Source organism: Argentina silus (assembly GCF_951799395.1).
Source record: "Argentina silus genome assembly, chromosome: 13".
NCBI lineage: Eukaryota > Metazoa > Chordata > Actinopteri > Argentiniformes > Argentinidae > Argentina > Argentina silus.
Genome location: NC_139667.1, coordinates 18,166,685 through 18,188,211, shown reverse-complemented (window position 1 = coordinate 18,188,211; position 21,527 = coordinate 18,166,685). Strand labels below are relative to the sequence as shown.

The window sequence follows — 21,527 nt, the reverse complement described above, 5'->3', positions numbered from 1 at the left end:
TAATTCCATAAACCTTTAAATTAACAATATGCAAAAACTTTTCACTTAAGTATAAACTTTGCAGGCCTACATTCTTTTGTACAATGATCTGTGGCATACTTTAACCATAATATGTATCAAAAACAGAAAATAAATTAAAAACATTCCACTTTAAACAAATTACCACTTTGAACCCTTTATAACCCTTCTTAAGGCCTACATATAGTAGATACTTCCCAAATTTATAAGCAAATGTCAGGCTAAACTTTAGGGTTTAAGGGTAGCAAAAGCATTTGGCACAGCACCAAAAGATCTGTTGGAACCCCTATATAGAGTCGACAACTGATTTGTGAAGCATCCATGAAGGCCTTAGGGTTTATGAAGGCTTAAAACCTTTAAGTGGTAACACATTTCAAGTGGAACCAATACATATTCACAAAGGATTTCTTATGCTTTAATTGATACGTTAAACATGTACTGGGAACTGATCTTGTTTTAATTTTAAATTAGTTTTTTTTAATTTTATTTAGTAATTTTATTTTACAATTTCTTGGAATAGTGTTATCTTCATTAAGCACTTTACAACGTTATAGCACCTTAAAGGGGCAATCTGGGATTCAAACAACAACAAAGCGGTCACCCCGCCACTTTTTTTGGTAAACAGCTGAGGGATGGGACTGGAGAAATGTAACCACTCATAGGCATAGCTATGGACAAGTACTGTCAAACCATTAAATACAAATGATTGTGTTAACCATGTTATGAAGCAATACAGTTGGTTTACAATTACATTGTTTACAAACAATGGAGTAAAACAAGCTTATATTTTGGGTTTTGATGGGGCAAGACAGTTGAACCAAGCCCATGATGAAGTTATATTCTTCAAAAATCAATGGCTCTATATAATTCATTTAAAAATCCAAGAACGGATGTACCAATCCCAGATTGCCCCATTAAAAACATATCCAACTATAAACACTCATATATTACATGACCTCTTAATTACAGTACCCTATTTAGCAGTCTTATTCAGAGTAGCTTACTTAGTCAGTGCATACATACACCGTCCCATCCCATCTCAATCAAACACTGTGCTGAAAGACTGAGGCAGTGCTTAGACAAATAGATTTGAATGCAAAGCTAACGACAATATTGAACTACTATGTGTTACCTGCAAATGTCAAGCCCTTGCTACAAAGGACTTATAGAAATAATAGTAGTGTGGACAAAAAAGCTTTTCAATAACGAGTGATTTTTTCTTGCAGGCCAGGGCAATCTATCACCAAGCTGAATGGACTGAGAGAAATCCACAAAAGCTACAGAGGGTGAAAAATGTCTCTGACGTTGCTTTTTCTTCGTCTTCTCTTTCACCTTGTTAACTTACAGATGAATGCCCCACAGAGTAACTGTATGAGAGAATGAATGACGAGAGAAAGAAAGAGGTCCATACGATCCTCAACCCATTCCTCATGCAGAGCTTACAACACTGGAAAATAAATAAACAGTCGACCACTATGTGTCGAACCATAGGTCCAAGTTCTCGATCATTATAAACAGCCATCAGCGATCCAATAAGAGGTCCTAAACCGTGGTTAGTTGTGCCAAATGCCCAAACAACATCTCCGAGACTCTGACCCCTGACCCCTGTCCTTGGTGGGTGTATGTCACCCATCCCACTAGTCTACCCGCAGTAGACGGACCAGTAGATCAGGTTGAAGAGGATATATGACCCAGGGAAGAACATCCTTGAATACTTGTCGATGGTGTGCGTGTTCTGGATGATGTTTAGGGCCCGGATGCCTTTCTTCTTTGTGGTGGTGGATTCACTGCTCACCGACAGGTGCACCACCATGTGCTCCTGTTTCTCAGGAATCTCTTCAGGCTCCTCTTCGGAGACCATGGGGGCCTCGGTGTAACCGGCCAGACTGTTGGTGTCCGCCTCACTATAGGTGCCGTCCATTATCATGGTCCGGGTCTGGGACATGCCGCAGGTGCAGGGCAGCGACTGCAGTAGGGAAGGGAAGAGAGAGAATTGAGAGAGGGGGATGAGAATGAGAAAGAGAGGATAAATAAGACTGAGGGAGATTCTACACATTCTAAACATTTTAAAGCAATGATCCTCAATCATGTTCCTGGAGAGATGCATTATGTCTTGGCTTTTGTCCCAGCCTAGTACTATCACACCTCATTAAACTGCGGCTCTCCAGGAGCAGGATCTAGAGCAGATGTGTCAAAAATATGTCGCGGACCGCATTGGACCAAATGCAACCTCAGACGGGCAAGAAAAAATGCTACATATGTTAGTAAAACTAAACTAATGTCCACTGCTGTGCACACCGGCACCAACATTACAGATGCCTATACTCAAACTCGAATGCCTTATTGTGTGCATCTGGAGGTTGGAAGTAAAAATATAATTAATATTTTATATTGTATAATTGATATTTTATATTATACAAATTGCAATATACTATAGCAATAATAGGAAACTATAGGCAGATACAGTGCCCTGAAGCATTTTATTTCTTATTTCAGCTCTACACTCCAAAGGTTTGGATTTGAAATCATCCAAACTTTTGGAATGTTGAGCCAAAAGAAGAAAAATTCTTCACTGTGCCATTACTTACACAGAACACTGTATACACTGTAGATTTTTCATTTTTTATATTACATGTACTTTACCAAGTACAATATATAGCTGTAGGTCATCTCCTCCAATCAGGAGAGGGGGGTGGTAGGGATTAAAAAATGAAGCAATACTTTCTGATAGAACATAGACAGAAAAAGAAAAAAAGTGTTTTGTTTTTTTCCTGCAAATCACCCAATGGGCCTGATTGGAGGATCTTTGACACCCCTGATCTAGGGTCACTACTCTACAGCATAGATGTATGTCTTCCTCATCTCCTCTCCTCTCTTTCATCTACAATGGTCAAATCTGTTTTCTTGTTTCCTCCCATCCTCTATCCTCGCCTACTTAAGATTCGAACACTGATTGAAAACACATGAAAAACACACATTTAGAAAGATCCATTGGACAGGTGTGGTACTGTATTGTTACTGTACCTGTGACCTAGCCCTTTCTCGCATCTTGCGTTCCCGGCGATCCTGTGCAGTGGACAGGTAGTTGACGGCAGCGTACTCAAGCACAGACAGGAAGACAAACACGAAACTGACCCATAGGTAGATGTCCACGGCTTTGATATAGGACACTCTGGGCATGGAGGCGTTCACACCAGTGATGATGGTGGACATGGTCAGCACTGTGGTGATACCTGGGCCACACAGAATAATAATAATAAGAAGAAGAAGAAGAAGAAGAAGATTGAGAAGATGATGATTAAGAAGAAGAAGACAAAGAAGAAGAATGAGAAGAAGAACAAGAACAAGGTGGAAAATAAGGAGGAGGTCGAGGTGGAGGAGGAGGAGGAAGAGGAGAGAGGAGCAGCCTGATAAGCTGATTTGAGTATTTAAATAATGTACATGTACACATTTTCAAATCATCTCCATTCTTCTTTGTTTAATCAAACACCACTAATTAAAATGCATATCTTAAAGCAACAGAATTGGCTTTCATGTTTGAAATCATTGTGATATCACTACAAAACCACATAAAGCCTGATCATTTCTCATTTACTTATTTAGCCTTTATTTAATCAGGAAGTCCCATTGAGGTCCAAGGAACTATTTTACATAAAGCTTTAGAGGAATTAGCAGAACTAAAATAAACACTTGTGGTCATCTAGTGGACAGGACAACCATAATCATACCCAGGGAGACTCGGGCAGGCACAGCTCTGCGGTCGATCCAGAAGGACACCCAGGACAGCATGACCATCAGGGTGGCAGGAAAGTATGTCTGGAGCAGGAAGAAGAAGATGTGGCGTCGCAGTGTAAAGTTGATGTATAGGCGATTGTACCAACCTGGAAAAACAACAAAACATTGGGACGATTGGGTCAGCAATTCTTGTACAGTATGACCATTTGGAATGGCTATTATCATCATGCCTCAAATTCAATTCATAGTTCATTTATACATCTAGCTAAACTTGTGACCTACAGTATAATTTAGAATTAAGAGTCATATCATTTTGTGATAGGATACTGAAGAAGGTTGTTTCCTTTCATAAACTCTTTTTTTAATCAATAACCCGTCAACTTTAGGCCAGTTAATAGATAGAATTAGTTTTATTTTACCATCACATTAGCCTACAGTATCTATCTGTATTGTAGGGCAACAGATTTGATTGTATCTTTGATAATGTCCCCAGTTCAGACCTGGATCAAATAGCATTTTAAATCATTTCAAATACTTTAAGCTGTGCTTGATTGAGTTTGCCTGGCGCAATAGAACCAAAATTGCAAACTCCGCCCATCTGGCACTCCAGGTAGACTCGAGCTAACAAAAAAAAAGAAAAAGTCAAATCCTTTTCAACATAGTTCTGCCCAGTTATTCGGCATGTGTACCTGTGCTGCTGTAAAAGGCCAGTCGAGAGGTGGTGTGAAACTCCTGGATGAGGAACTGAGACAGGGAGATGCGGTCATCCGTACTCAAAGACTCATCCCCGTTCTTCCAGTAAAGCATGAGGTCCTCATCCGTGTAGGCATCTGGGGAGCACAGCCAACAATGAGATCATTCAATAATACATTTATTTATTTGAAAATAAAGAATACATTTGTATTTGTATGTACTGTACAGCAGAGCAATATACTGCATATCTATATATAATGTATATCTATATATAACTATAACTACTGTAGACAAAAATATGAAATAAAGTACACAACTGCATGATGGGTATCACATCTAATGCAGAAAGGATGGATAGGACATAATCATTTTCGCCTCCAAAACATTATATTCTATTTCAAAGTGAGAATTGTCAGTAGAATGCTCTGTGTGCTGGTATCCTTTCTGCATGAGATTTGAGCTGTTCCACTCAGTATGCAGCATAGTATGCACAGTTTTTCACTCAGCATGAGAAATTATGGATACAGTATGTGCATGCCACAGGGAAATGTTAATATGTTGATCCGCACAATAACGTGGCTTAGATCCACTCCATAATTCATGAGAAATAATGACAGCAACAACAGCCATATTAGGTTCTTTCTGGGTACTCACAACTCTCAAGCTCCAGCGAGCAGGTTTGGGTGTCCAGAGGGAAGCGGCTAAAGTCCATGTTACAGGCAGCTGTTACTGTAACCCTGTCAAATAAGAACACAAAATAATGATGTGACATCAACTTACAACGTTATTATAACTCCTTATAACACCATTTACAGTACATCAGTCTTATGACTATGTATGTTGTATAGGCCCATGCTAGGGAAGTTAAGTGTTACCGTACTATCCTACAAACCATAAAGGTAAAAAAGTAGTTGGACAATTATATAATATCTGATGATAACCAATAGATAGTATGAACAGTTGTTTTGAAAATGTGTGAGGTTAAGAACAATTACATCATAGCATTTTGTTCTTGATATTTGCTTGAGTTGTCTACTGTAACTGTCATAATCATCAGATTTTTGGTGTTCCTCCAGTCATGGTCTAGAACATTATGTACAGCTGATTGATTATTACAACACTGGTCTCTAAATATAGATTTTTTAATGAATTCTAAATGCATAATGAGCATTGAATTTTCCAACAGGCTGGATAAATGGGGCCACTTTCTCCAATAACTATGAACATATTTTCCTCATATTTGAAAGTATGAGGATACATTTGAACACCTATAGTCCATAAACAACTACTTAATATGGTAACATTTTTGGCCTAGTTTTGATATGGTTCAAAATATATTTCAAAAACATGACCAGCCAGGAGGATGCTTCTAATTTTAACACAAAATGCAAATGAGTTATGTCTGAGTGTCATCCCACATTCTTCACAAACAATGTTATTTTTAATATCAAAACCTTTGTTACTATTAATAACCCAATTAAAGCATATTTCAAGTTATTTCTTTCATATTGTAACAATTGTTTGAGAAATGTTTGCACAGGTTCACAGGGTAAATAAATAAACTGATGACGGTCTGTTGACCGTCTAGACTAAGACTAAGACTGTTTATTGGCCATGCAATCAATTCTTGGAATGTGGTAATTTCTGCACACACCCTCTGAGACAACACACATGCACACTCCCAAGGGAGAACAGAGCTCTGTCAGCCATATTCCAGCACCCCTGGAGCAGTCAGGGGTGAAGTTGAGCCTTGCACCTGGATATGATGCCAGTAACCCTCCAGTCACCAACTCACATCCGGCTCCCTCCTGGAGCGGGGATCAAACCAGCAACCTTCCGATTGCTGGCCGGCCTCTCTAACCTCCAGGCTACCTGGTATTGTTCCACATAAATGTGAAGAAGCAAGAAAGCCAGTGTGCTCAAGTCTTTTCCTTTTCGAAGTGTATTTATTCACTCTGAGAACCTAGAGCAAGCTAAGGTGTGCAAACGTTTCTCAAGCAATTATTACTATACCTCTCCAGCACCATACAGTACTTTCTTGGCTATCAGTCACGTTGACATAAGAACAGCAACACCTTTGAATTTTGACAAGAGGATGCAGATCGAAATTTTATTTTCTTCTTTGGCCGAGGATAACTTATCCACACCAAATACCAAGGATCGAAGACCCACTTGGAAACCTGCAGAAGAGGGACACCCACCTATATCTCCAGTGAGCTACACTCAGTGAGCACAGGAAGAATAAGCGCATCTCGTGGGGATAAACAAAGAGCCCACCCTGGGAACTACCAAATGTTTATGAAGAAATGGGGAGAGATCCTGAATAAAGCTCCCTCGATCTCATGCTTCTGATAATCAAACAAGTGTCTGCTGAGCAAAAGGAGACACATGACAAGGTTCAGATGTACGCACGCACGCACGCACGCACGCACGCACGCACGCACGCACGCACGCACGCACGCACGCACGCACGCACGCACGCACGCACGCACGCACGCACGCACGCACGCACGCACGCACGCACGCACGCACGCACGCACGCACGCACGCACGCACGCACGCACGCACGCACGCACGCACGCACGCACGCACGCACGCACGCACGCACGCACGCACGCACGCACGCACGCACGCACGCACGCACGCACGCACGCACGCACACACACACACACACACACACACACACACACACACACACACACACACACACACACACACACACACACACACACACAGCCCCACCTGAGGCTGTACAGAACATGGCCGTCAGGAAACACCCGCAGCATGATGTTTTCTGTGGTGGTATCGTGGATGAAGGACCTCTTGGAGTGAACGAAGAACACATCAGGCACCCAGATCTTCTTCACCAGACGCCCGTCGAAGGTCATACTCTTATTGGTGGTGCTCGTGAAGGACAGGCGCTCGTCCTTCCAATAGTGGCGCAGGTACAGGGTCATAGTGAAGTCCTATTGGAAAGGAGTGGGGGGGGGATTATTCTCTGAAACACTTATGGTGGAGGATCATTCATTTCAGTACAAAGGTGAATCTTCATGTGAGGTCATTATGTGTGTGTTTGAAGATGCTTTTATTTCAGTTCAAAGGTCAGGCTCAGATGAAATGTTAGAAGGTGGTCCACGTCGTAAAATGTGTGGAAGTTAGTGTAGTCTAGCCTATATATATTTCTTGACTGCCACTGCCACTCAGTACCCTGATGAAGGCTAGTTAGCTGCAGATTGCCGGTCTAGTGTGCTTGCCATGTGATAAATAAAGGCTTCTTTTTTTTTTTTGGACGGATTTTGGAGGTATTCTTCTCTTTCAGTCATAAAAGCAAGTCATCTTCATCATTTCTCACAATGTGTTCATTTTCAGTTCAGGGGTGATTTTAAAGAGTTTATTTCAGTTCAAAAGAGACTTTGAACTCTGAATTGGGAACAGTTGTAAATTAATGCACAGTGAATCTTATTCTATGCTGAAGTCATAAACGTTTGAGTTATACCAAGGAGTAAGTAACCCCACGCAATGTCAAAATACTTTGAGTTTGATCAAAGCGCTATGAATGCCAATCACTATACATGTAAGTGCAGCTATCTAGTCTTGTCTCTGTGCTAACAGATGTCAGATGACTTACCCGAAAGCTTCAAAGTAGTAGTTAATTTCTCTAACCCTAACCCTAACCTAGCAGCACAGCCATAAGAGAGAGTAATTATTGTATGTTATGTTTTCAGGTCAATTTTCAGTATGTGAATGAACAAAATGTGTTAAATTAAGAACTTTGCTGGTCTAGGAGAGGTGTGGGCCTGGATCTTCAAAGGAAATGCAGTACTACTTTAGATACGAAGCTTTCAGGAAATTCACCGCTTTGAGGTGAAATCCTGTTTGGGTAGAAAAGATAACAAAATACATGAGGGCCACAGAAAAGAAGTTCAGCATACTGCAGACGATTTCATTCCTCTACCCTTGTATATCACTACAGAGAGACACAGACACTGTAACCCTGTAACCCACACTGTAACACACTGTAAGCCACACTAACGCCTGGTGTCCACCAGATCCGTCAAACTCTGCGATGCACCACAAGTCATTAATTGTCAATGGAGCAGTCCGCAACGCTGCCTTGTGGAAGTCGCACTCGGCTGCGGTGCGTTCTGTGTAACTACCCCTTAAGGGGTGTGAAAGGAGGGTTTTGTTGAGAATTTCTTTTATAAAAAACTGTTTATTTTTGGTTCACACCTTAAAAGGTGTGAAAGGAGGGTTTTGTTAGAAATTATTTTTATAAAAACAGTTGCATTATAATGCTCAGTAGCAGACGAGTAAATAAAGCTATTCAGTTCTTTATTTAGGGTGATTACATTTACTAATTGTATTTGATATTCCATATGCAAATCAATTGAATTAATATGTTTTTTAATCATCTGAAATTTACTAATGTGATGGCCTGTTGATAAATGAGAGGTGAATCAAGCATTAGTTCCATGGTACGTTGGATTAATACACGAAGGAGATAAGGGTCAGGTCATCAAGATAGATGCTGCAACACACACATAACATAAGAATGATGTAATGGAAAAATATTAGGCTAGGAAAGGACAAATCAGAGTAGGTGTATGTTTTCTTCAACAGGTCAACTCGTCCCCTAGCGCATGCATTCAATATTTTCAACATGTGCGTTGCTTTACCATGTGGGGGTACAAATGAAAGTGCGAACCAACGAAAAATATGGCATATGCAGGTGAATATGATATCTGCCTATGCAGACACATCTCTCGAATTGAATATGTCCTGTGTGTTGTGATATGTCAGTATATGAACACCTGGCGAATAACATATGCGTCGAGTACTGAACAAGAGCGGCTAGATATTCAGCAGCAACAACAACATATGTCAAACGCGTTAGGTATCTGGTGGACACGAGGCGTCAGGATGGAATCCCAAAACTATGTACACACATGGGGCGGCGACGCAACGAAATAAATCGACCAATCGTCATTTATTGTCAATAGAAGATGGCGACTTAACGAGACATCTCCTTTAAGGGCCTGTTAAAACTTTTTAACATACTGCTTAACTCCAGATCTCGATCTTAAATCGAATCATCGCGCAATTTTCCCATTGACGTCAACGCAAGATTTACAGAATTGTCGGAGTTACGCGTGCGGATCTCGAGTTAGGATTTCACCCTCAATAACTAAAGGATGGATCATCCCTCATTCTTTCCTCCTTGGCCATTATGTATGGCCAAGCAGTTGGGGTATTCCATAATTATAATAATCTTCAAATTGCACAAATGCTCTCCAAATGTCAATTATTATCCATTACGATTATACAAACGATTACAACTAATGTGTCAATGAGGATGCATGACCTAAGTGTGGCTATGGAATATATTAAAGATGATGTTGTAATACTCGGTTGAAGCGTTTGCGTCACAACTTGGTGCGGAATGATTTGTGTAGTTTTCTTACCATATCTACTTCTGAGATGCTGTCCAAGCTTTCCACCTGTACATCCACTCCGACTGGGATAGCGGGGCCTGTAAAACGAAAAATAACCACAGACAAAAGCTGTAATCTTTGAGACACTTTGAGAAGTCAAATATTTGAATTCGAAAGAAACAATTGATGTATCAAGCCTCTGTGGAGTTGCCCGATCAATTCTTAGTTATGGGTTCATAGCGTGATACCAAGAGGTTGATCAATAATATCCACGGAAGTAAGCACGACTCTCACTCAAAGTAAAACAATCTTGAACAATTTTAATGTTTAACTTTGACTGAGAGTCGCGCGTTTTTACTTATATGTTACTGTGATTTTCCGCTGCCTCGTCATTGGTTGATGCACTGTCTGTCCTACTCCCGTGGATCACTTACATGCCATAACAGACAAATAGTTTTTAAAAAAAAGTATGTGTATATGGTCACTGTCACATGAACTTGTATTTTTGTTCAGTCATGTGAAATTACGATCGAATTGGGTCTGCAAAAAAGACAGGAACAATATAGCTCATTGATCAATTAAACTAGTTTCCAGGCATTATGAGTATCTGGTGATCAGACCTATGCCGAATTTATGTATCGGGAAAGCAAGCTTTCTCTAACAAACCAGCCGCAGTGTGTGACTCAGTTAATCTAATCTTGAGACAACTTCAGATCAGTGTAGACACTCCACGGCTGAGGTGTACCACCATTTCTGGTGTCTGGGGTCAAAGGTGCACCCCAAATTATGCAAGTAGGGCAAGTACCCAAAACCAAGGCCTCTCGCCTTTGAATGGCCTTGCAGTAACACTTGTCTGCCCACAGAGGGCACCACTGTAGCACATCTGTGTAATCCACTAGAGGTCCAGGATCAATCATTGGTTACAGTACACTTATGGACTACCATCCCTGACATTCGACATGGCAATTTTCATGGCTTTTCTATTTTCAAATCACCTCTGACCCCTTCAAGATGAGGATAAGAACATGTCTGACCCCATCACATATCCAGTTGGGTGGAGTGGGCTACAACATAAAGTACACAGATAATACAGGTTTGTAGAGAAGATTTACATACGATTTGAACCACTTTGCATCACTTATCTATACGGTCTGTAATCCAAAGAGATTAGGGGAGACGCTAAATGCTAGATTAGAGTCACTGTTCCTCAGGGCCATTGAGACCAGGAGCAGTGAAGGGATCTATATGACATTTTGCTATTAACTATTCACATTTACTGTCACAATGACAGGGGGAAATCACTTGTCTCTAAAAAGCAGTAAAATCCTTAATAGCCTCCATCAAATATGGAAAAACATACTGTATGAAGTTAACCTCCTGTTATGTTGAGGGTCAAATTGACAACTTTTAGAATTTGACATTACTGAAATGTTATTTTTACAGCATGAACCTTAGGGGTAATCAGCTTAAACAATTAAATGTTAATAAAAATATGAAAAATGACAAAACACACACACACACACACACACACAAAGAGATCGGGGGGGGGGGCACACTGATATGGTCCCTTCACTCTCTCTGTAGAACAGAACAGCATGTTCTCCTGAAACATGAGCAAAACAGTATCAGTCAATGAGGTGCTAGAAAGCCTTGTTGACCATGACCATTAGATTGAGAAAGATATGTCCAAGACCAAGTGAACTCTGATCATTAGGACTCATCCTCTGATGAAGAGGAAACTTCCTCACAGCCTGAAAGTGAGGTTTTCATGTCAAATAATGGAAACATTGAATGGTCCCCACTCCCCATCATCCCCCCATGAAAGTCAGAGAAGAGTGCCTGCTGAAAACATACAAAGGTCCCAGATCCCACAAGATGGGAGCTATCACACATGTCAAATACATACAGCATCAGTCAGCAACTGAATTGTTCATCCCAAGAGCAAATGAACACTGTCTATTATAGCATAAAATGGTTGCATTGATGAACATGTGTGGATAAATATAAGACAACTGTAGTCTGTATGGAATAAAAAAAGACAAAAATCTAGTTGTTGTTGTTTTTTTATCAAAGATGTGACTTGATAGTCAATTAAGGGAAAATACTTTTTTGGAGGTAATGACTATTTTAAGGTGAAAAAAAATCTATTTGACCCAGAACATAAAGCGTGTATAGCCTTATCGAACATAACAGGAGGGTTAACACATTCTTACAGAAAATCTCTACTGGCGTGTCTATTCAAAAGAACATGTGTTGTGATATCAATTGCCCAGCTGTCTTTCTTTGATTCAGATTCTTAATGCGGAACGTCTTCAAGTTTCGCTCTGTCATCTCTCTATCAATCAAAGTATCTCTGTAGAGATGAGATATCAAAGTGGCTCTCCCAGTTAAGATGCACGCATATTATCTTTTCTGTGGAAGCAATTACAGCACAAGGGCTTTGCAAGCATCAGTTTGCATTAGTGGATTGAAACACAGTGAAATAAAGGCTTTTTAATTGAACGTCAGGCACAAGCACTGGCTACTTACTCACTTTAATTTCCATAGATCAACAGTGTATCATGGATAATTATATGCAAATATTACATCCAATAACCAGAGAAAAAATATGAAAATCTATGAGCTGACTGCTGGTTTCTCTAAAGATTAGAGATATGCTACTGCTAACATGCAGCAACATGTCCTACAAGCTATTTTGTATTTACATGCATCTAGATATCTCTCTTAGGGGATCTCTACATGCTCAGACGCTCAGATCCTCCTTAATTTTACATTCACCTCATATCATTCTCACATCTCACAATAACACATGCTGCGACATGTTCGAAAAAACTCCCTACTGGGCGGGTCGATTCATTTTCCTATGGGTTGCTACTGAGGCTTTTGAATATCAAATGAATGCTATTTTGAACAACAGAGCTCCTAGGTGTAATCAATACAGTAGTTTTAATCAGACCAGAACACCCACAGCTGAACTGTGCATTCCATAGTTCTGACCTTGTTTTGGTTTGCCCCAAATCCCAAACTGGCCTCGAGTTTAAACCACCAGAAATAATGGAGATCAATTATTTCTGGTACGCATCAATTTACTGTATAGTAGTGTTCTTCTTTTAAAATATGTTGTATTTCCATATTAATAATGTAAACTGATATACTGGTGGCAATACAGTACAAAGCAGCTAAAATGTTATTATCAGGATTATCAGGATAAAACTGCTAGCAGAAGCTGTCTGCAGTAAATTTGGTCATTATTTTTGTTTAAAATATTAAAATGAACTCATAAAATCTTTATCTAAACTCCAATTCGTAATAAAGACATTCCAAATAAAAGACACAAACAAAATATGATGAATTTATTTTTTTATTTAACAAAAACTCAGATTTCATGTGTGCAAAAATATGTGAACCTCTTCAGTCAATAGCTTGTGGCAGTGATCACTTGGAGTAAACGTCTCGTATAGCCACTAATCAGTCTCTGACATCTGTTTTGAGGGATTTTTGCCCGCTCCTCCTCACAGAACTCCTCACAGATTTAAGTCAGAACTTTGACTTGGTCAATCCAAAACACAAATCTTCCTTCTCCTGAGACATTATTAGGTAGATTTGCTTGAATGCATTGTCTTGTTGGAAGACCCATTTTCAGCCCAGCTTTAGCTCCTTGACTGATGGCTTGACATTCTGTTCAAGAATCTCCTGGTATACCTCAGAATTCATGGTTCCCTTAATGATGTGGAGCTGTCCAGGTCCAGAGGAGGAAAAGCAGCCTCAGATCTTGACATTCCCACCACCATGCTTGACTGTTGGGATAAGGTTCTTTTGGTGGTAGGCAGTGTTGGATTTTCACCAAACATAATGGTTTTGATTGTGACCAAAAAGGTAAATTTTTAACTCATCTGTCCAGAGAACGGATTTCCAGAAACCTTCAGGCTTGTCCAGGTGGTCTCTGGCAAAGTTAAGACGGCAGTTTGGTTCTTTTTTGACACCAGAGGCTTCTTCCTAGCAACCCTCCCATGAATGCCATTTTAATTCAATGTTCTTCTTATTGTGGAAGCATGCACAGTTACCTGAGATGCAGCAAGGGAGGTCTGCAAATCTCTAGATGTTATGTTTGGGTTGGCTTTTACCTGATTTATTATTTTTCTTTTGGTTCTTGGGAATTTTGAAGGGCGTACACTTCTAGGCCGAGTTGCTGTCATGTTAAATGCTCTCCATTTGTAAATTATTTGCCTCACAGTGGAGTGATGGAGCTCAAATCTGAGATGATTTTAAAGCCGAATTGGATTTGGGGACTGATGACATTCTGTGCTTGCAGTGGACAACTTTTGTAAACTTTTGGTAAACAGTACTTCAGCAAGCTACTACCTTGTGAGATGAGGGGGACTGCACACAGTGGTTGAGCAATCACACTGATTGGTGATCGCTTAAATGCTTTTTTGTATGGGACAAGATCTTTCACTGCCAAATCAATTGGCGTGCAGTGTCAACACAAACTGAGACACTAGTATAGGTTCAATTCAAACATATATTATTCCAACCAGTGTGAAGCCAAGTAAAGCACAGCTCCTTCATTGCACGCTTCAAAAGACAGTGCCCAGACTAATTAGCCATGTACCTCACAAGCTGATTAGCCAGGCAACTCAGGACAAGCCTTTCTGCAAATAAATTACTTTCATAGAACCGTCATTCTCACTGAAAGTAACGGCCGTTGAGGCATATGTATTCTATATGGTATATTTCTACAACTTGCTTTAGTAGTTGAATTTCTTTTACTTTATTTTTGCAAATCTGCATAAATACAAGGTTCACGGCTGTTTTGTGCAGTAGGCATATTGTAGCATTTTGTACAGTAGGCATATTTCAGCTACCAGCATGCTTTGCCAGTGTACAGTATAGCATCTACTGTTGGCTGAACCAAGGGAGAAATTTAAGAAGGTTGCATTTGCAAGCAGCACCCCCAAGTCTTGTCTACATATCCTTTTAACTGGACATTTTCCAATTGCAATATTTGGTTTTAATGTCAGTCCTAACCTCCCTGAAGTGGAATTGATCTACAATGTTGTTCAGCAGGAGGATACTGTATGACTTTTTCTCTCTGTGCTGTCTGTAAGTACCATTGAGTACCAAAATGTCCTTGTGAGCAGTCACTCGTTTGGGACAGAGTGGCATCCGTGGTTAACAGCTGTCGGCAGGGTGCCTACGTCCGAGGATTGGTGAATGTGCTAATCCAGGCGGTTAGCAGGAGGAACCTCTGCCAGTTTAATCTGTTCATGATTGTTAGCATTGTCCGCTAGTGATGGCTATACACTAGGCTAGACTAGTGCTAAGGCTAATGCTACAGCAGCCACCAGCCACACAGCCATCTCCAGATGGCTGTGGGGCTAACCCATCCATCAGTGAGCACTGCTTGAAGCTTTAGCTACTAAAAGAAACACAACAAAAACAACTGTGGTGATTATTATAGCACTCTGTCCCACAGGACACTTGTCACACATGGGATAGCACGCCACATGGGTGGTTTGAGCTAATGGAACTAGCTATTACTGTTTGTGACATTTTCAGTTGGCAAATGCATTTGGTAAACAGAGCAACATCCCTGCCAGTCAGGAATGATATCTAACTATGCATACAGAAGTAGGGAAGCATTTCATTTGGCCATAAACCTGAAAATGATTGGATAAGAGTTGGTTCAATAGATATTTCAGGTTCTCTGTGATGTGGTGGCTTGAAGCAAAAAAACCATCAAACTGATGTTCTCATGAATAGATTATGTCATTCACAGTAGGCTAGATCTAATAGCTTTGATCCGCAGCCCACTAGATCCAGATATTGTTTAACAACATTTGATGCAATCGCATTCTTCTCTTCTAAACATCATTATCGCCAATGTCGTGTGGTTTACTGATGACATTCAATCTGCAGATAAACTACCCGAGTAGACCTCAATGATCCTCTGACCTCGTTAAGTCCCTCACACCACTAAGCCATCTCGTTTCTGAAAAGCACACACACTGTTGTTGCGTGTCCGGTCAACATATCATAACAGTGCTTACTCTATACATCACAAATTATACCGGGAGTGCTCCCCTTTTTGCATGGATAAGCAATAAGCTTTATGTGTTATTTTACGAAGGTTTAAATGCAATAGACCCATGCATTAGCCAGCCCACTCTGACTTCTGTAGCTGTCCCATTGGGTGAAGCATCTGCAATGACGACCTGCAACCATGTAACACCGGGTGGGAGGGGGGGTCAATCCATAATGAACTAACACCCTCAAGACATGCGTACAGTACATTTGCTTTAAACCTCCCACCACAGCCCTTTAAAGTTCAAGGCGAGATCTTAACGAGGCATTCAGTGCTCGCTTGGACATGGAGAAGCTTCAACTGAAATTTGCATGCTAAAAGTTGCACGCTGTAGTCTTGCAGAGCAACTCCACAGGCATATTCACTCTGACTGTGGTGAGGAGAATATATTACATACGGTATAAGCCTCTGTTTCCATTGATTAGTTCCGTTTTGGGATGCTGTTCGTGGTAGTTGGTACTCAGGCTATTTTCAGCCTTTCTCTCTGTGACCCCCTGCTGTACACTATGCCAATCCCCCGCAGCAACAATCTCTGTCACAGGCATGAGGAGCCTCCAAAAAATAGACACTTTCATCAACTGCTCCAAACAAGAAACACGTTGCAAAAGAGAACATCAAACAAAAGAAGAGTTGTTTCATTCTTTTGTTCTTTCTTCTCATTTTTCAAATGCGGGTGCAGGCGAATTTTTAACAGCATCTCCAAACATCATTAAAGAGACTTCTAACACTGACTGTGTGTCTCACGAAGTTTTCTGTAGATTTCTGGGATGCAAACTTCTATGTGCAGCACAAAGAGTAGAATTGAGCTGGTTCTTATCTGAATCCAATAATCCTTAGTCCTTAGATTTAAAACACTCATGCACTGAACACCAACTCGAGGTTGCACAGCTTGAGCCCACATCTATGAGACATGGCACAAACGTCACTCAGCACTATAGAAAGAGCCAAAGTTAGCTTGAATAACAAACTTGAGTGTACTGTATGCGATTACAAAGTAGACGGCTTGGAGAATTCTCCTTCTGATACTTACATACTGTGAATGGAGTAAATTGGATGACTTGGGAACCAAATTGAGGGATAAAGTGAAGCTCAGGTTCAAGACAGCAAATCTAATTTACTACAAAAGTATGACATTCATGCCAGAATGGGAACACAGAACTACTCAAGTGCAGGTGTAATAGACCTGCCATGTTACAGTAAGTTGCTGATGGATCAATGAAATACCATCCCTGGAGAATCTAAGATATATTCCTTTGAGAGTGTTCACATGGAAATGTACCACTGAGACCACCCAATGGCAGGACAAGGACTTGTCATGGTACACATATGACAATATTAAGTACAGATTTTCCATGTCTTCATAGGTGAAAGTAAGTGTGTGTGTGTGTGTGGGGGGGGGGGGGTGTATGGGTGTATGTATGGGTGAGTTGGTGGGTGGGTGGGTGGGTGCGTGCATGCATGCATGTCTGTATCTGTATGAATATAGACAACTCGTAATGAAACACCTACCTCCAAATGTCGGCCTCATGGTAAAATCATGATCATCTACTTTCAGCAGCTGTTCTGTCTTCAGCTTCTTACTCTTGGTCACATCTGGCGGTTTCTTTGCCAAGGAACTGGGGAAGGACAACACAACAATAATTAATGCTGACTGAGGGAATTATTCATATCAGACAGAGGCACATCTGCATTTCTTGGAGTGAGAACAAACAAATGAGTGTGTGAAGGGCTTTTTATGAATAGATCTTGCCTAATTGGTGTAGTGTGAAAAACATTTCACTTAATGAATGCACTGAAAGTATATTATTAATATTTAAGCTTAAGGCTAAACGGAAAATACATGTTGGTTTGATGCATTGATGACTGCTTTCTAGCTTCCTATTGGGTGGCACAGACAACCACATGTTCTAATCACCACCACCGCTTTGCCCTCCCTGATATCTCTGACAGTTTCTGACAGATGGACAAAACGTGCCATGGACACGTGGCCAAGCCATCGTGTGGGACGCACGCCAGTCGTAACCTGTCATTGAGTAGAAAGTGAATGCAGGGTCTCCCCTGTACCGTCTAGGTCATGTTAAATTTGCACCGCTGTCCAGTGTCCTCGTTTAACGGACAGGAATTGAACCGTATGTCCAATTTGGACTGCACAGTAAACAAATCATGTCAACATCTCTAGTCTAATTTCGAGGTTCACAATCATACCATGATAATCATAATCATAATCATCATCATCATAATCATCATCTTTCATCATCATAACTGACATAACATAACTGACAGAACATAACTGACTTAGTCGAAAGCATGATGAAAATAAAGTATCATAATAAACATTGATGATGATGGTGGTGGTGGTGGTGGTGATGATGTTGATGATGATGATGATGATGATGATGATGATGATGATGGATGTTTATAAATATCTGTCATGTCATTAGCTGATGCAATGATATGTTAACATCCAGCATTGTCATGTCACACACTGGCATTTTCCGAATGCGTATCCTTTTGCGCACCGGTACCCACACCCCTCAATTGTGACACCTGGGCAAGCAATATTCTGGCGCTACTTACGTGCCATGCTTTTGCGTCTCCACCGCCCCTGTCCATCTCCGTACTCGATGTCCGTGTTTACGGCATTCCCCGGTAACGACAAGACAGAGAAGTAAAAACAGTGGTGTACTCAAATAAGGCATCATGCGCGCACGCTTAAAATTCCACAAGTGAGCCGAAAGCCCCTCTCAATCCATGCCTGTATGTTTTTAAACACCGACGCATCCTCTTGTTCACTGGAAGACGGGCGCTATGACATATGTCATTGCAACAGCGACGTACTGTATGACTCCAATACCACAGATTGAGTACTCCAAAGGGGTTAACTGCTCAGCAGTTTCGATGCGCCCAGTCGGTCGCAGCCACATGGTTGGTCAACAGAGAGAGAGCTCCCCCACAGATGTACGCATGGCATACTTAAAAAAAAAGAAAGAAAGAAAAAAAAAACGGCATTAGTAAACACATGTAACCTCATAACACAACCTTTTAATGTACAGAAGTCAGAGATGATCCTCGCCTAATTCCAGTTATTCCAGGAGTAGTTTACTAGGCTACTAGGCTACTCGTGTTTTGGTGAGCTTTTGGATGGAGATGTTGGGGGCGTTTGCAAGCATTACAGCAACACTCAATGTGCTTTCTTTGCATCATTAATACAACCGTACTTATAAGCATAACACCAGTAGAATAATGACTTTATTATAACGCATCATGTGTTGCAAACAGGCAACACTATCCAAAGTTTCACACGGGCACAGTTGCCATTATTTGATATTCACTGTCAATCCTCCTTCCTCTCCTCAAAATGATAAGGGCCCTAAGGGGGAGGGGGGCTAGGGTGTGTGTGTGTGTGGGGGGGGGGGGGCTGAGGGGTGCCCCAGGGGAACCACGACTTCCGGAGCGCAGGGCAGCAGATGGCTCGGCGCTCTTTTGATGCGTTTTGCACCCACTCTCAACGCCCACTCTACAACCCCTGAAACGCAGCTTATCCGGGATTTCGGTGCAATTCTCCCTAGCCACGCCCTGATCTCCCACTGTCACTCGAAGCCAGCTACTGAGCTGGACTCGTGCCAAATGCTGCTAAAGGCTGCTATATTATGTAAAAGTTTCTATAGTTTCTCCATATTAAAAAAACGGGATAAAATCCCTTCGGTTAATTTAGCTTCATCGCGTGCGTTCCCCAAGCCCCTTTATGCACTATGTATATTGATAGAAAAAGCCAATTACAAATGGAATTGGAAAAAACAAACATGAAGATAAACACTATCATCAATTAGATATTTAATTTAACTGTGCAGTGAGATCAGCTTATGTGTAAAGACGCTTTTGCATGTGTTGTTGTTTAGATGTATTTCCAACAGGCCCTCATCCTCATCATCATCATCATCGTCATCGTCATCATCATCATCTCATTTGTTTAACAGGAAAGGGTCTATTGTTTTAACCTTTAGCTCAGGTAATGTCAGCTCTCATGCATCTCTGTGATTGTATACCTGTAAGGCCTATTACACTGATAGGCAACATATCTGGATAGGCTAGGTCTCTCCAGTGCAGCTGTCATTTACATTCAGATCAGCGGTCACAAGAGAGGCAAAGAGGAAAGAAAGCAATTGTGAAGACCTTTGAGATACAGAACGGACAGAATGCAGTGTGTCTTAACTGATGGTTCAAATCTGGCCATAACAAATGGTGTTCCACAAGGATCAATTCTTGATCCGGTTCTTTTTACTATTTACATCAACAATATTGGATTATCTGTAAATAATTGTAATCTATATGCCGATGACACTGTTGTATATGCTATTGCCCCCATAATTGTCTCGGCTCTTTCTGAGCTACATTCACTGTCCTGCAGAGAACATTTGTTGGGCTGAGGTTGGTGCTTAATGCTGGAAAGACAAAATATATGTTATTTACCAAATCACAGAAACATTTATCTGATTTGTGCATGTGTACTTTAGGTGGTGCCTCAATTGATCCTGTCCCCGCTTATAAATACCTGGGCATTTGGTTTGACAAAGACTTGACGTTCAGAAAACATACGGAGGAGCTTGTTAAAAAGCGAGGATTTAAGGTGGGCTTCTTTTACAGGAATAGACCGAATAAATAAATCCGCTTTTAGTTGTGGTGCACTTCACTGCTGGAGCAATCTGCAGAGAATGTTTCAATTGGTTGCTCTGGTGCCACTAGTCAGTGTAAAGTTTTGATTGAGGACCTCTTTGTTGAAAAATGTGTTTTTATTGACTGTGTTTTATTATGTTATTATTATTACGTATTTTGTCTGTATCAATATAGACAACTCATTATTATGTATTTTGTATGTATATTATGTATTATTGTAAACTGTGTGTATGCAGGGCTCCCTTGTAAAAGAGACCTTGGTCTCAATGGGACTCATAAAATAAAGGTTAAATACATAAATACAATCTCAATTCCAAACGAGTGTACATAAACATGTTGTCCCCCACGAATGATGAAGCGCGCCTCCTTGTGTGAATTGGTGACAATTATTCAAACGTATGGCTGAAAAGTTACCGGTGTCGTGTCAGGTAGTGTTCCCGATCTGATAGAAAGTGTGTTTTTAAGAGTAATCTAATGAAAATTATTGTAGAATAACAATGATAGTGGCTTACACTTATGACACTTTGTCCTCCAAAGCAGTTTCATGATGACTAATTTATTGATGATATCATGAATATTATGTAATATTATGTAAAAGTTATGTAATAACTTTTGCAATTATGATTAATTATTACTTTGGTAATGATTGTGAATCATATTATACCCTTGTTCATCACATTATATAATATTAAATTAAGTAAATATTATAACAATGTTTTTGATATTCCCAGGCAAAATATGCATATTTTTCATGTATTAATCAATAAGACATTGCTGATGCTTGCAAATGACAAAATATTGATTGCCTCTGTAATCTTATATCATTCAAGTCAGAAATGTTGGTGTTGAATTGACAAATTGTGATAACATCAATTAATGTTCTGAATGAA

The 21,527-nt window shown here is 40.5% G+C and overlaps 1 protein-coding gene across 1 annotated transcript; it reads right to left on the bottom strand.

Annotated features, from left to right (window-relative positions):
• Positions 1-1,660: 1,660 nt before the first annotated feature.
• Positions 1,661-18,665, bottom strand: gabrr2a (gamma-aminobutyric acid type A receptor subunit rho2a; the record flags this gene model as incomplete). The annotated part of the gene is made up of 9 exons (XM_083684124.1): positions 1,661-1,984; positions 3,043-3,251; positions 3,747-3,899; positions 4,443-4,583; positions 5,101-5,183; positions 7,189-7,412; positions 9,909-9,976; positions 17,473-17,579; positions 18,541-18,665. The coding sequence occupies 9 exons, from the start codon at positions 18,663-18,665 to the stop codon at positions 1,661-1,663; spliced, it is 1,434 nt and encodes a 477-aa protein (XP_083540250.1).
• Positions 18,666-21,527: the final 2,862 nt, after the last annotated feature.